Source organism: Lepisma saccharinum, chromosome 17 (assembly GCF_977018435.1).
Source record: "Lepisma saccharinum chromosome 17, izLepSacc3.1, whole genome shotgun sequence".
Classification (NCBI taxonomy): Eukaryota; Metazoa; Arthropoda; class Insecta; order Zygentoma; family Lepismatidae; genus Lepisma; species Lepisma saccharinum.
This window is the reverse complement of record NC_139245.1, coordinates 30965005-30980379: the sequence shown is the minus strand read 5'-3', so window position 1 is coordinate 30980379 and position 15375 is coordinate 30965005. Positions and strand designations below refer to the sequence as shown.

General features: G+C 37.2%; 1 protein-coding gene across 2 annotated transcripts in view; it reads left to right on the top strand.

The window, feature by feature from the left end:
• The window catches only part of mRpL3 (mitochondrial ribosomal protein L3), a 55576-nt gene that overhangs the window by 32065 nt on the left and 8136 nt on the right, over positions 1 to 15375 (top strand). For both annotated transcript variants that reach the window (XM_083139271.1, XM_083139272.1), the window contains exons 5-7: positions 1258 to 1418; positions 5994 to 6183; positions 12991 to 13097. In XM_083139271.1, the coding sequence (XP_082995397.1) occupies positions 1258 to 1418; positions 5994 to 6183; positions 12991 to 13097 (458 nt within the window). The remainder of the gene's footprint in view (positions 1 to 1257; positions 1419 to 5993; positions 6184 to 12990; positions 13098 to 15375) is intronic.

The following is a 15375-nucleotide window of genomic DNA, read 5'->3' as shown; positions in this document are numbered from 1 at the left end:
AATTGTTATATTCTCTCTTCTTGCAGGCTGTTAAGAAATGATTTTTCTTTTTACAATATCTGCAAGTAGCCCCGAAAGCTGGGCATTTCCCGTTAGGATGAAAAGAATAACAATTATCACACGGTTTACCAGAATCATTCTTTGATTTGTTACCAATATTCCTTGTATCAGTTCTATTTTGTCTGATGTTCGTTCGAAGATTGCCCTTGTACCTGTTTTGGATTTGCTAAGTGAATTCAGTCGGAGTTTCAGAATGTTCCACAGCATTCTTTGAGTGACTTTGGTTAACAATTCCCTCATTTAATTCTAGCTCGTTGAGATACATGGCCGTATCTATTGCCTTTTTCAAGGTCAAATCAGGATCTGATAACAGTCTATTTCTAACGCGCACACTTCTCATACCAAGAATAAATACGTCGCGACACATTGAATCAATGAGATCACCAAAATCACATTTTGAGGCTTGCTCTTTGATTTGCACAATGAAATCAGGAATGCTTTGATTATCTTTCTGTTTAACAAGAAAAAACTTATGCCTTTCAAGTACGAGATTCTTCTTGGGCTCATAATGGCTGATTAATGTTTGTTGAATTTGAGCAAGACTGAGCTCTGATATTGATTTAGGTTGTATGAGATTGTATAAATCAGCATACGTTCTGTGTCCTATTGCTGCTAATAGAACATGTTTAACCTTATCATCGGAAATGTCTGAAGCTTTGCAGAAATGCTCGAATCTATCGAAGTATTGCTTAATACTTTCCTGCTCCCTGCAGAATTCAGAAAATTGTGACAACTTTTGCATTGTGTATAGAGATTCTTACCTCCAACAGACAGCTTGAAGAACAATCACAAGAAATGTAAAATTACGAGAAGTAAGTATCAAATTAAGTTTCCAAGATCCTCGTCGCCATTGTTGAGTTTTGGGTTCTTTCAGTTCTTCGATTATCCAAGAAATGGAGTTAAGAATAAGACAGAATTTGTAACACAAACAAAAGTCTATAATTCTGGAACACAGTAATAGAACAAGTACAACAACTTACATATCGGTATAATAGAAAGAAGTCTCGTCACGGAGAACGGCTATGACTTTTTAGACATACATGACAGGAACAATACACAGACTGATGACAAACAACATTTAATAACCAGGTCTGGCGTTCAAGTTCAATCGGCATACGACACCCACAATTTTCAATTTAATCAGTAATGTGTAAGTTAATTCATGTAATTGTTAAGTTTATTTTTATTTTTCCTCAGTTCACCAAGGAATATTGTGGTCTGTTTACGGAGTCAGGGCTTATGCCTAAGAGGCTATTGACCCGTTTTCGTGTGACAGCAGATGCCAAAATTCAGCCAGGAACACCACTGTATGCAAATCATTTCCGTGTAGGGGATGCTGTAGATGTAAGTTCAAAAACGTAAGTGAAGGCAGCATAAGTATGGGTTTTATATACTTTTAATATTTTTCTGGAAGGGCATATCACTGTTACGAAGGTTGGTTGTTCTTTAGTTGGTAATGTCATCACCTTGTAATCCAGGGGGTCTTTGTTCAATACTTGGTGGAAGCACACAGTTATTCGGATCCCACTTTGAACTGTAGGTTGAGTTCTGATTACCCTGTGCATAAAGTGGATTTTAAAACAAAGACTCAAATTAACTTCTTATTTATGTATTTCAAGTAATAAGTGTATCATAATGTTTGTTACGTTGTTTTCTCTGGCACAAGACTAATTTTTTCACAATATTTTAACTGTTTCAGTTTTCACTAGATGTAGCTAAATTGTTAGGTCATGTGAAAAGGTGCTCACAGGATAGTTTTGATATTTTTCTTATCCATTCTTTCTTACAACCAAGATATTATAATACAAGAAAAAAAGACATGGAATAAAGAAGGAAGAAAACCAAAGAAATATCAAAATTAACCTATGGCTACATTAACACTGATGCTTGTTACTCTCCTGTTGAAGACTGTGTGAAACAGGTGTAATATTATGCAAGAACGAACATTATGTGTACAGGAACCAATAAAACAAAGAACAAAGTAAGAATTATGATACGTTTATTATTTTAAATAAATCATGTTAGCACAAGGTTTAACTCATTCTTACCTTAATTTTGTTTGTCATATTCTTATTAGTTTTGCATGTTCTCTAAACAGTAAAAGAAATCAAAGTGTAATAGAATATGCCAGCAGTTTTTAACCCTTCATTTACAAAGGACCTATTCCTAAATATATTGGTATTGCAGACTTTCCACTGGCTTTAACTCAGAATGTGAATTTCTAGTGTCAAATAATGATTTAAAGTTGTTCATCAAGGGTGTTTTATTACAATATCCAATACAGTGTATTGTAATACTAAAAATTTAAGTAATAATAATAATACTGAACAGTGAGTTGTGATTAGTGCATTTTACCTAAAAGTCTGTTATATTTGTTGTGCTTGTTTTTTCTCTTTTTTGTATTTGCATCAAAGGTCACACCCAAAACAGATGACCTGCACTTGCCTTATTGGCAATTATTTTTTAATTTTTTTTTTGCACTATAAACAATTTATAATATTAATAAGAAATATTAAAAAAATGTTGCTGTATTTCTGTCTCAAAATTCATTGAATATATTTAATTTTTAAACCAGTTTATTCAGGCTATTTTTTTAATGTTTGGAACAAGTATAAAAACTGCTAACATTTCTTGAATCCTTCATGGTCCTCTGTGGAGTTCATGGTTGTCCCTTGATAATCCATTGACTACATGTGATACGGAACTTAACCAACCATCAAACCCAGTTCTACACCAGTGCTCTACCAACACAGCCACCAGCCACTTTGGCCTCATCTCTCTTTCCACAGTTTAATGTCCATTAATTTAAATGAGGCCAGACAGCAACTTTGTATCGGTTATTAAAACACTGGCATGACATCCAAACACCCAGTGTTGCTCAGTGGCAGGATGCATTGAGTGATTGATTCACAATCTCAGAACCAAACGTTCTGGGTTGAAGTCCTGACATGGATATTCTCCTTTGTGAGTGTCTCATTAGTTTCTTGTAATCACTATTTCTTCCTCAAAGCACAATAAGAAAAAAATACAAAGAATCTAACTTTAACACTTGGTTGAGGTGCATTATTTTAAAACACTACAGTAAGTTGTGGGGTATAAAGTGCTTGATATTTGAATCACATCATGTGCCAAAGTGTGTGCACAGTGTCCAGTCTGCTAGACATCCCTTAGCAATTCAATCCATTACAATTATAACTTTAAGAACTATTCTAATGGCAGTTTTGAATTTAGATATGTTGATAAACACTATTATTTTGTTTAAAGACTAAAACTAAGAGACAGTTGAAAGAATCTTGTAACTTATCCAGACTGAAATAAGGTTTAATATAAAAGGAAGAATGTGTTCTTCCTGTTAATCATTAAAAATGCATATTCTTTAGATTTTTAATTTAATGTGGTGTGTGGAGAATTTTATTATAAAACTTTTAAATTTATTTTTGAGACAGTTCAGTTCAGTTTTTCTCTTGTTATGTTAAAATTATTGTGAATTTGTGCAGTGCAATATTTTTTGCACTAAAATTAAAAATTAATATATCAGAAGAAAAACACTTGTATTCAACTCCAGTGGCTCTGATGATGCTAATGAGAAGTTTGTGCCCTCTCTGTTATAAAATTATCAATTTACTGTTTGTGAATTTATCATGAATTATAATATATTTCTATTGTTTTATACAATCTTGTAGGGATGGGCCGATATGAAATTTTGGCCGATACCGATAAAGTACCGATATAAAATTTACCGATAACCGATATTCTACCGATCCGATATAAAATTAGAAATGGTCCTTGAAAAACCTGAAAGGTTCACTAACCTCTGTAAGAAATGTGTGTTTCAAGGTGACTGCAGTGCAAAAGAAGTTGCATATTTAGTCATTTACAGTGCTGTGCAAATTAATGTGGACAAAGAGAGAAAAATCATTTTTTTACATTTTTTTACTCTTTATGTGAGATAATCGAATAAATACGTAACATACACTTATACTAGTAGTATCAGCTAACTTTTTGATGCGTACTTGATAATGTTTACAACAATTGCAAGGTTTGAAGCATCTTTGTTGTTTCATTACTGTCTTTGTGCTGCAATGCCAATTGTTAACCAACAGACTTCTGTGAGTGCTTGGCTGTAGTAAACATGCATTTGTTATGCTCCGTGTTCCTACGTGTTTTCAGTATGGGTATAACACCCAGAAAACGTTCTAGAATTATTACATTGAGTGAGAACACATCCATGACTGTGCGACAAATCGCTGAAGTGGCTGGTGCTGGGAAATCAGCGGTCTCAAAAATTATTAGAAACTACAGGGCAACTGGTAGTTTTTCTCCAAAACGAAAAGGAAAGTATGGTGGAAAACTTAAAATAACACCTAGAACTGACACGTTACTGCTAAGAAACAGTAAAATTCACCCATACAAAACAAATATGGACCTGCAACGTGATTTGCTTTCTACTGGGATCAGTATTGATGCATCAACTGTTCGATGTCGCTTGCTTGAAGTTGGAAAAAAATCCAGGAAACCGGTTAAAAAGCAATTGTTGACCGCTAAAATTAAGAAAAAACACCCAAAATGGGCTAGGAAATACCAGAAATAGACAGTAGCTGATTGGAGGAAGGTAATATTCTCAGATGAGTCTCACTTTGAAGTTCATGGCTACAAAGCTTCTGTTGTGCGACGAGGTCCAGGTGAATCTTTACGACCTGAACATTGCATTCAGACAGTCAAACACCCCACCCACAAGCAAATGTTTTGTGGATTCTTTACTTGCAGTGGACCTGGAGGCCTTGTACCAGTGAATGGAATGATGAATTCCTCAAAATACATTGAGATATTGAGGTGCAGAATTCTCACACTCGGTCAAAACCTACTAACGACGGCAAGAAATTTTCCAGCATGACCTTGCTCCTTGCCACACATCAACGTCTGTACGTAAATTTGCTTCTGACAACAATTGAACGATTCTAGATTGGCCAGGGAATTCACCAGATATTAACCCCATTGAAATCTTATGGAGTATTGTGAAGAAACGTGTTGCAAAAATGGACTGTTCAACGAAACAAATGGTCATTACCAATGTGATTCACGTGTGGTTTCATGACAGTGATATCAAAGTTGTGTGTTCAAATTTGGTTGAATCAATGCCAAACTTCATCAAGCAGCTAATTGTAGCCAAAGGAGGACATATTTCATACTAGTGTATGTTACGTACATCTCCAATAAGGAGTAAAGAACTGTGAAAAAATGATTTTTCTCTCTTTGTCCACATTAATTTGCACAGCACTGTACTTTTTAGAAAGTAGGGCATGGATATTATCCATAGAAATTACAACAAAATGGCAGAATTTTGCACTAAATTATCAGATAATAATCGATATATCGGATAGGTAAAATAATCGGTAATTTTGCCGATATGCCTATATCAGCCGATACCAATAGAGTACCGATTAATCGGTCCCATCCCTACAATCTTGTAATACACAGCAATGAACATGTAAATGGTCTTCCAAGTTCTATAATCTTTCCATTTGAATTTTCAGGGATTTATGGATTTACCTTAAAGAATAATCTTATTGATACTCTGTTTTTAAAGATTATGTAAAATAAAATTCTATATACAACACTTGAAAAGTCGTCTGACCAGAATCACCTATTACCAGCTAGCATATTGTTAATTATGTGCTGATAGTATCACACACACAGTATTTTTAAACAGTCGCTACATGCAGAAGTTACAGTGTGTATGTATGGGGGAAAATAATTTAACAAGCATTTCCTATAAGGATTGAGCTTCAAGGTAAAATAAAAAATGCACCATGTTAACAGCAAGGAATGAAGCATGAGTAGTGTATGATTTTTTATGTGTAAGTATGATGTGCATTCACACTTTTGTATGTAGTTTATTGGTATTAAGTCTCTGTGTGCGTATTTCCTTCCAGAATCTACCATGGTTTTCAGGGTGTGGTTAAAAGGTGGGGATTTAAAGGAGGTCCAGCTTCTCATGGTGTTACCAAGACTCACAGGAGGCCAGGGAATATCGGAGGTGGAGGGGAAAAGGCCAGAGTGTGGCCTGGAACAAAGTTGCCAGGAGATATGGGAGGTCGGTTCAGAACACATCGAGGTTTGAAGGTAAGTATATGAGGAAGTGAAAGCTCATATTTTCACGATTATATTTAAATTTTATCAACTTGAAATACATACATGACTGTCGGCCTCCCCGATAATGTAGTGATAACGTCGCCTTGTAATCCCAGGTGGAGGCAAATTACACAGTGGTCCGGATCCCACTTTAAACTGTAGTTCCAGTCACGATTAGCCTATCTGTTCATGAAATGTACTTAAAACAACAATTTTGTGTCCTCGATGGGGCAGCAGGAGCACAGTCACCTTGTAATTGAGGGGTCCCAGGTTTGATACCCGGTGGAGGCACATAGTGGTTCAGATACCACTTTAAACTGTAAGTCCAGTCCTAATTAGCCTTACTGTGCATAAAGTGGACTTAAAACACCAACTCAATAAATTATAACAACAATTCAAACAAGCAAAGCATACATGACTGTCGTAAATATGGTCAGATTTAAGCTTAGGCCTAGTCATACATATTTGGAGTGCCATGCTCTCACATAAACACGATTTGGGCACTTCCTTTTGCTTATTTGAAAGTTATCACCCAGAACGGCTATTGTAGTAGCATGATGCAATGGTAGATGATAGCATTATCACATCTTAGGAATCAATATACAAAGTTTCACACAGGTAGGTGAATGTACTGACTGTTTACATTGTGTATATGTTTGGGCCTGAGAAATCTCTGGAAAAGTGCAACAGAGAGTGGCAATGATTACGAAAGTGTTCTGGTAAGAAAGCAAGAAATGTTTGAACGGCTTGCTCAGTTTATGGCTGGTCAGACACCCGTTGAGAAGGATGAACACACATGGAAGCCCCTCAGCTACATAACGCCTGACATTACCAGGTGTGCCGGTTAATAATTCTTAATTTCATCGCTCGATGGCACTGGAAGCAAGGGTTCGTGCACAGTCTCAACTGTTATGTCAGTGTGTTGCCAGGACAGTACCTGACAAAATGCCGTGAATGTGCAACCGAGTTCGAGTGATCGTGATATTGGGTTTATGTGCGAAACATGTTGACCTTCAAACCAAATAAGGAGCATTTGCGGCACGTCCTGCTTTTCTTGTTCAATTAAAAGAAAAACTCGAGTGAAAGCCATCATATCCTTGTGGAAAAGTACGGTGACAATGTCCTAATGCAAGATACATGTGTGCATTGGTTTCGACGATTCAAAAGTGGTGATTTCGACTTGAAAGACAAAGATTGGCCGGGCCAGCCGAAAAAATTCCAAGACACCGAATTGCAAGCACTGTTGGACGAAGACAATACGCAAACGCAACAACAACTGGCAAAGAATGTTGGTCGCCAAACCATATCTGATTGTCTTCATGCCATGGGAAAGATCCAGAAGGCAGGAAAATTGGTCCCACATCATCTGAACGACAGACAAATGGAAAAGCGAAAAACGGTGAAAGCAAGTGTTGCTTTCTCGGCATGAAAGAAAGTCTTTCTTGCATCGGATAGTGACGGGGACGAAAAATGGATCTACTTCGAGAATCCAAAATGCAAAAAGCCATGGGTTGTAATCAAGGGGGCCCGGGTTTGATACCCGGTGGAGGCACAAGTGGTTCGGATCCCACTTTAAACTGTAGGTCCAGTCCCGATTAGCCTTACTGTGCATAGTGTGGACTTAAAACAACAACTCAAACCAAACAAAACGAAGATGTCGAACAATGGCTTGCTGACTGGATCACCTCAAAATGTGAACGATTTTTCTGGAAGGGCATCCACAATTTGACGGACAGATGGACACAATGTATAGCTAGCAATGGCACATACCACTTGTTTTCTTTCAGATCAATTAAGAATTATTAACCGGCACACCTGGTATTACTAAATTTCAACTGCTCATTTGTGAGGATCTACATTGAACTATTCATCACCGTGCTGATGAGGTGGCAAGTGGCCAATGGTTCTGACTGCTCAATTGGGCATGCGTTGTGTCAGTTACAAAGATTGTTACAGCTGATCAGAAGCAGAAACTTGTCAGGTTTCCTTCTGATGATGCAACCTTGTTGTCCAAGGTGATGAGACCTCGTTTATGGTTACGACCCTGAGCAACAATCCTCCCAGCGGAAAAGTCAAAACTCACCAAGACCTGTAAGAGCAACACAGGTGAAGAGCAAACTCGAGATCATCTGTGGCATCAAAAGGATTGTTCACAAAGAATTCATCCCAGAAGGGTAAACAGTCAATTCTGCCTACTACTGTGCCATATTGTGGTGGTTGTGTGAAGACATTGACCAAAACTTTGGTGATGAAAAAACTGACTTTTTCATCTCTCACTTTCTTTTTCCCCAGGTACTTTGTGACCAATATTAATAATAATGACTGTCATCCCTCACCCACCCTTCTTGCTTAACTTGACCCTCTGTGACTTTTTTCTGTTACCACAACTGAAGATTATGTTAAAAGGCCATCGTTTCGATCTAATCCTGAATGTGGCACCTCACAAAACTTAACTTCCAGGATGCTTTTTAAAAATGACAGAATTGCTGGGACTGTTTTGTATGTGTGGAAAGGGAATACTTTGAGGGCAATTGTGGATAATTTAGCCCCAAGATCACTTTTTGACCAGATGGTAGTGAGTCCAAAAAATTTTGGACCACCTAATATTATTTTTGTTATATTCACGTATTGAAGATTTGGATTATGTGTACAAATGTTATTACGTTTCATCAGACCCAGCTGTGATTGAAACCAAAGGCTTGCCACACCGGATTGAAACCTTTGCCCCACCTACTCTGGATGTTGGAGAATTATCAAAATAAAAATAAAAGATGTGCTGTTCATGTCTGTCCTGTCTTGTGGATCTTGCTGCTATTGGCAAGAGCATTTTAGCAAGTGTTTGAAATTTTTACACTAGGCCTGTAGAAAATTTATATTTGACAAAGCTGGAAAATAATTTTATTTCTTAACAACAAAAAATGAAACTTCATGGCCATGACAATGTACCTAGCTAGAATTTAACTCCATGGGGGGACTCTCAGATTATCAGGAATGCTTTGTAAACCAAGTCCATTTTTCAAAAGTTAAATAGTATTAAATGAAGGTAAATTATGTGTGGGGGGAGGGGGGAGGGAGTCATTAAGTTAATATAACATTTAGAAATATCATACAAATACTAGTTTTTCTATATCTTCTAAAACATCTCTTGAAGTGTTAATTGACTGCTAGTGACATCATCTCTTTTGATGATTGATATTTATATCTTACAAGAATAATGCACAATATCCACAGTGAAATAAGTGGGTGGGCTACAGATTTCGGAGTCAAATTCTCGGGGGCTAACTAATACAGACTAAAATGTACTTACTTCATACTTTTAGGCTATAATTTTACCGCTTGCATATTTTACAATCAGAACTCAAGATAATTCAATGAGATGTTGCATTTTGTTCCATCATATACAAAAGTACTTTTAGGCACGAATCTTTTGTGTCAAATAAAATGCAATAATTATATTGTTCCTTTTCCTAAGCCATTATTGAGTGGAATAATATCAGAGTCTTACTGTTCATGTGAAGAGTACAAAATACACCATAAAAACTACTCTCATTACATTATTAGCTCGCTGGATATTCATATAAATACTACACGTAACACTATTTCTATGTAAACAGTGTGACTAACTTGTTGCTAAAATGAGAACATGAGTCACAGCAAGAAACTACGGTAAGACACATCTGTTTTTATGAGCAGCCACAACCTTTTTTAAATCCAAAGATTTTGCAAGCTCTTCAAAGGACAGAACAGACACAGCACTCAACCTCTCGTCACCAATTAGATTTTGAAGGTTTGTCGCAAGCAACCGTTGATGGGGATATGAACATTTCAATAACACAAAGCTTATAAAGTTCGTAAAAGGAAATTTTGAATGTTTCAATCATTGCAAGCAGCTGCTGAAGGTCTTTATTTTGACTTCCATTCTGCCTCATAGTGTGCCGTGACTGTAAACTGTCCAAATCACAACAGTAGGGAGCGTATAAAGATTGTAGCTTTTCATGCTTCAGAAAAGTGGCACTTACTTAATAAAGTAGGCATCAAATAAGTGAAAACACCCTTGAATAAAAACTGAATGATACCATTTTCTCTTCCATGATGAAATATCTTACTTTTCTTGTTCAATGACTGGAAACCAGAACTTAGGGCTAAAAATTGGGGGGATGTGAGAAATATCGTCCACTTAGGACGTGCCACTCTCAAGGAACAAAAATATTTTCATTACAAATCCACCTCCAGTACGAGACAAATATATTGACATAAAATCAATGAATATATGTAGTTGCAACTCTTGCACTGGGCATTTTGGTTAGAGAAGTGACTGCTGAAGATTATAATTTTATTTCAGCTCTGAATATTGATCAGAATTGGATCAATAGTTTTATAAGATGTGCTTCAAAGATTGATTCTTCTGCACGGAATCAAATTTGGCCACTTTGACGGTACTGCAGAAATTATTTTCTAACATCACAAATAATAATTGATTAGCATGTAGGCCTAGGCCTGCGAAGAATGAAATTTGCCCAACCGTGCTGATTTTTGGACCGTATGCAAAAATATTTACTTGATTGGATTTGTATTAAGATCCATTATATACACAGAAGCTAATTGGGACGAGACCTACAGCTTATAGTGGAATCCGAGCCACTTAATGATATGTGCCTCCACCGGTGATCGAACCTGGGACCCCTTAATTTCAAGGCAGCAGTATTTCTGCTAGATAACCCCCCGTAGTGCCGTCCCTGATAATAATCAATCATAGTGTCTACTGTACAAATTTACCGCTGGCCGAAGCAAGAAACTTCCCTCACCACATGCCATCATTTCTCTAAGTAATAAAGGCCAGTTTTGGCATGTACTTACTTTGTTCTCAAGTTTTCACCACATCATGTGGCTTCCTCAGAAGATAGGGGAAGTATAGTAAAGATTTAGGACATGGGAAAGTAAGTTAAAGACTAAAACAGGTTAAAATGATAAGAAGACGATAAAAGGTAAAGGACAAAGCAGTGCCCTGTCACTCCTTCCACTCCAACTCTGGCTGGCTCCAACTTTACCTTTTATAGTCTTTTTATCTATTTAACCTTTAACTTACCTTCCCATGTCCTAAATCTTTACTACTGTATTCCTTTTCCGGAATGTCTGGAGTAGCAACGTGCAGAGGAGAAAGCTTGTGGGCGGGGCCAGACTAGTAGGCTTGCGAGCAGTCATGTTTTACAGAACTACTCGACAGCGAATGGCCATTCGAGTAGCCCCCTCCCACATGACCCCCTCCCCCCCTGCACGTTCATTGGACGAGGCACACACCCGCAACATGCGCTCAGGTCACGTCCGTGTTCTCCTCTTACTCCAGACATTCGGGAAAAGGAATATATACTTGTCCTGTCTCCTGAGGAAGCCCCATGATGTGGTGAAAGCTTGAGAACAAAGTAAGTACATGCCAAAACTGGTCTTCATTACTTAGTGAAACTTCCCTTTGTTCCGAAAACTTGAGAGCTATTGAATTCTGACGCTGGTGTGGAAGGAATGTGAATCATAACGTCAAAGTCACAGATTTCTGTCTAAACAGGAGGCGGCAACAGGGGCAGCGAAAGTACAGATAAAGAAGCTCCCTTGTGAAGGAACTTTCTAAACTCTAGAGAATCTTCTAAATACTAAGACTTCGACTCATAAATGAGATGAGCCAGCCCCTGTGGCGGAGTGGTTAGCACATCATGCTACAATGCTAGGGGTCCTGGGTTCGAATCGTGGCCTGGGCATGGATGTTTCTGAGTGTCCATTCAACAATTTCATCAAATCATCCCTCATTCAACAATTTCATCATATCATCCCTCATTCCCATCTTCGCAAATTAGCCAAAAGTGGCACAAAAAGCGAAGTAAAATAAAGCAAATCAAATCATAAACGAGATGAATGAATGTAATAGATGCTGTTCATGTTCTGTGAATTTATCCTTCAAGTTGTGAGCAAAATAATATAAGCTGACTACATTTTCACTTATCACTACAAACAAATTTATACAAATTTGTTTTACCTAATGTCAAGGGGGCTGACACAGTGCTTCGGGGGGGGGGGGGGAGCTGGCTACAGGCCTCAAATGTACTCAACTTGTCAACAGAGCCCCAATAGACATCATTGAAAGTAAACTACATGAAGGATCATTTGAACACCCTAGAAAGAATTCTATACAGATGTAATTTCTCAGTTTTTGTAATATCACGGTGCGTGTTCAAAAAATGGAATATATTCCAAAAGAAGTCTTAATAGATACAGGCTAAAGTTCCTAGGATATATATTTTTTCATGTCCATTGCATTTATGTAATGACAAGTTTTTGAATGTTGCGCACTTATGAAGAAAGTATGTCCTGTTTATCGTGTCATATATAGTGAGTACAGTCATTCAATATCTTGCAGCTGCTTGCTGACATTTATGGGCCTTTTATTATTATTATTATTGTTTCTTTCAGTAAGGCGATCTTATGTATAACCAGTGTTATAATTCTGGATGGGAGGAGAAAGCCACCCAATGAAAGTTTTTACTCTATCATTCCTATTTTCTTATTCATCTAGGATTTTACAGCATTAAACTTAATTTCAAAGGTTGGGAAAGCTATTTATAATTCAACTACTGGCACACCAGTTCTTTACTGAAGACATGAAACTACTCTAACTACAATTATGTTTTAATTGACTGCGACTTGTTGATAATTGTTATGAAATCAGAAAGCAGAGCTATATCTAATTGCAAACATATATTATTCTGCCTCTGCATTCAGCAGCATGTATAATGTTTTTCTCACTTGCAGATTATGAGAATAAACACCAAGTACAATGTACTGTATGTACTAGGACATGCAGTTCCTGGACCAACAAATCAGTTCTGTTATGTGTATGACACCTTCCTTCCTCAGAGGTGAGTTGATGCTTTTTTTGTTTTTAATGTTGTTGGATGGGAGAGGTGAATATGCATCATGGGGCTTTGGTTTGTTTTTGTGAAGAATTTTTTTAGTTTGCCTAGATCATTTGTCACACCCAAGGTGGTCAAAATCTGGCCTGTTTCTGTGAAGGTAAAAAAGAACCAATGTGCTTTACATTAAAACATCTTTATTTTCCAAACTTGTTATTTTCTGAATACATTTATTTATGAAACTCGTTTTAAATGATTAAGGTAAGACCACGCAGAACCTTTTCTTGTGATCATCCATATAACATAAAGTTATACATTGCCTAACCATAAATAAATCTAAATTTTCACATAACATTTTTTTGGCAATATTTACTATCTATTCAGCATTGTAATTCTCTCAATGTTAGTGACAGTAGTTCCACATTAGTGTGCAATGTTAATTGGACATTACCCATTGTCTAGTGCAGTGATTCCCAACTGGGGTACCATGAGATATTTTAGTGATAGGCAAAATATATTAAATCGAATTAATTACTCTCATGTCCAACAGATGGTAACACTGATCGATGCACTCATTCCTTAGTACAAATTAGTTACTCTTACATAGTTCCTGATATGAAACATTTGTTCTGTAAGCATCAGTCTCAAGTCTCATGTTTTATTATAGGTTTTGTTCCTTATATTTTCTTCCAATAAATGAATATCATTAGTACTGGAGTAGGTATTTATTTGACAATTAAATTAAATTCTCATGATAATATATTCCACTTCCATTAACCTTTAGGAGCCCAAGGCCATTTTCACAGGTAACCCCCTTGCTGCCCAAGCCGATTTTGAGCAAAATGCAGAGTTTCAATTAAATGAGTGTAGATCGGAGGCTAATTGCCCTAGAGAGATGAATGATATACCGTTGTACGTGGAATGAACCGGAGATTCAGACTATAAAATTTATGCAAATTCGGCGTATATTGGCAGGTGGGGGAGGGGAGAACCCCCAAAATTCCAAAATTTCGGGGAAAAATGGGGATTTCCCCTCCTCCCCCCAAAAAAGTACATGACAGTGTCGACATGCACATGGTAATTATCGCTGGCATGTAAGGAACACAAAAATATTTGCATTATTATCGTATGACCAATGTAACGCGAGTTGTACCTCCAAAACGAATGGTCCGCACGCCACTGATTCAAGCTTCAAAATGCAGTGTTACCTTAAAATGACTGTAGCTCAGAGGCTAATTGCCCTAGAGAGATGAATGGTATACCGTTGTAGGCGGAATGAACCAGAGATTCAGACTATATAAAATTTGTGCAAATTTGGCGTATATGTGGCAGGGGAGGGGGAAAACCCCAAAATTCCAAAATTTCTGGAAAAAATGGGGATTTCCCTCCCTCCCCCCAAGAAAAAAGTACATGACAGTGTCAACATGCACAAGGAAATTATTACTGACATGTAAGGAACACAAAAATATTTGCATTATTATCGTATGACCAATGTAACGCAAGTTGTACCTACCCCTAAAAGGAATGGTCAACACGCCACTGTTTCAAGCCTCAAAATGCAGCGTTACCTTGGAATGACTGTAGCTCAGAGGCTAATTGCCCCTAGAGAGATGAATGATATACCGTTGTACGCGGAATGAATCACAGATTCAGAAGATATAAAATTTATGAACATTCGGCATATTGTACTATTTTAATGTTTCTCACCTTTGCTTTGAACTTCGCAGTTATAATTCTTTCAGAAACAGGGTTCCATTCCAATAAACTTTTCTTTGCTATCTTACTCAAGAGAATACCTACACCATCCCGATGTTGTTCCTCCTCTTCTCTTCCTGAATATAGGAATGTAAATCCATCTTTAGTTCTCATCTCTCCAAATCCTTTCCATCTTGTCTCACTGATCCCCAATATGTCCAACCTGTAGGCCTGCATTTGGGCTACTGCTTGCTGAAGTCTATCACTCTCTCTTAAACTAAAATAGTACAATGCTATGCCCCAACAGAAGTTTCAGACATAACAGAAAAAATGGAATTTTATTCAAAATTGCACCAAGTACTAGTACATAATAAGAAAGACATATGCATCTTGATGGGAGATATAAATGCAAAAATTGGATCAGATAATGAAGGAATAGAGCATATTATGGGTAGACATGGACTGGGGGAAATGAATGAAAATGGCCAGTTATTTGTTGATCTTTGTGCAGAAAATGACCTGATCATAGGTGGAACTGTTTTTCCCCACTAAGATATCCATAAAGTGACATGATTATCACCTGATCATG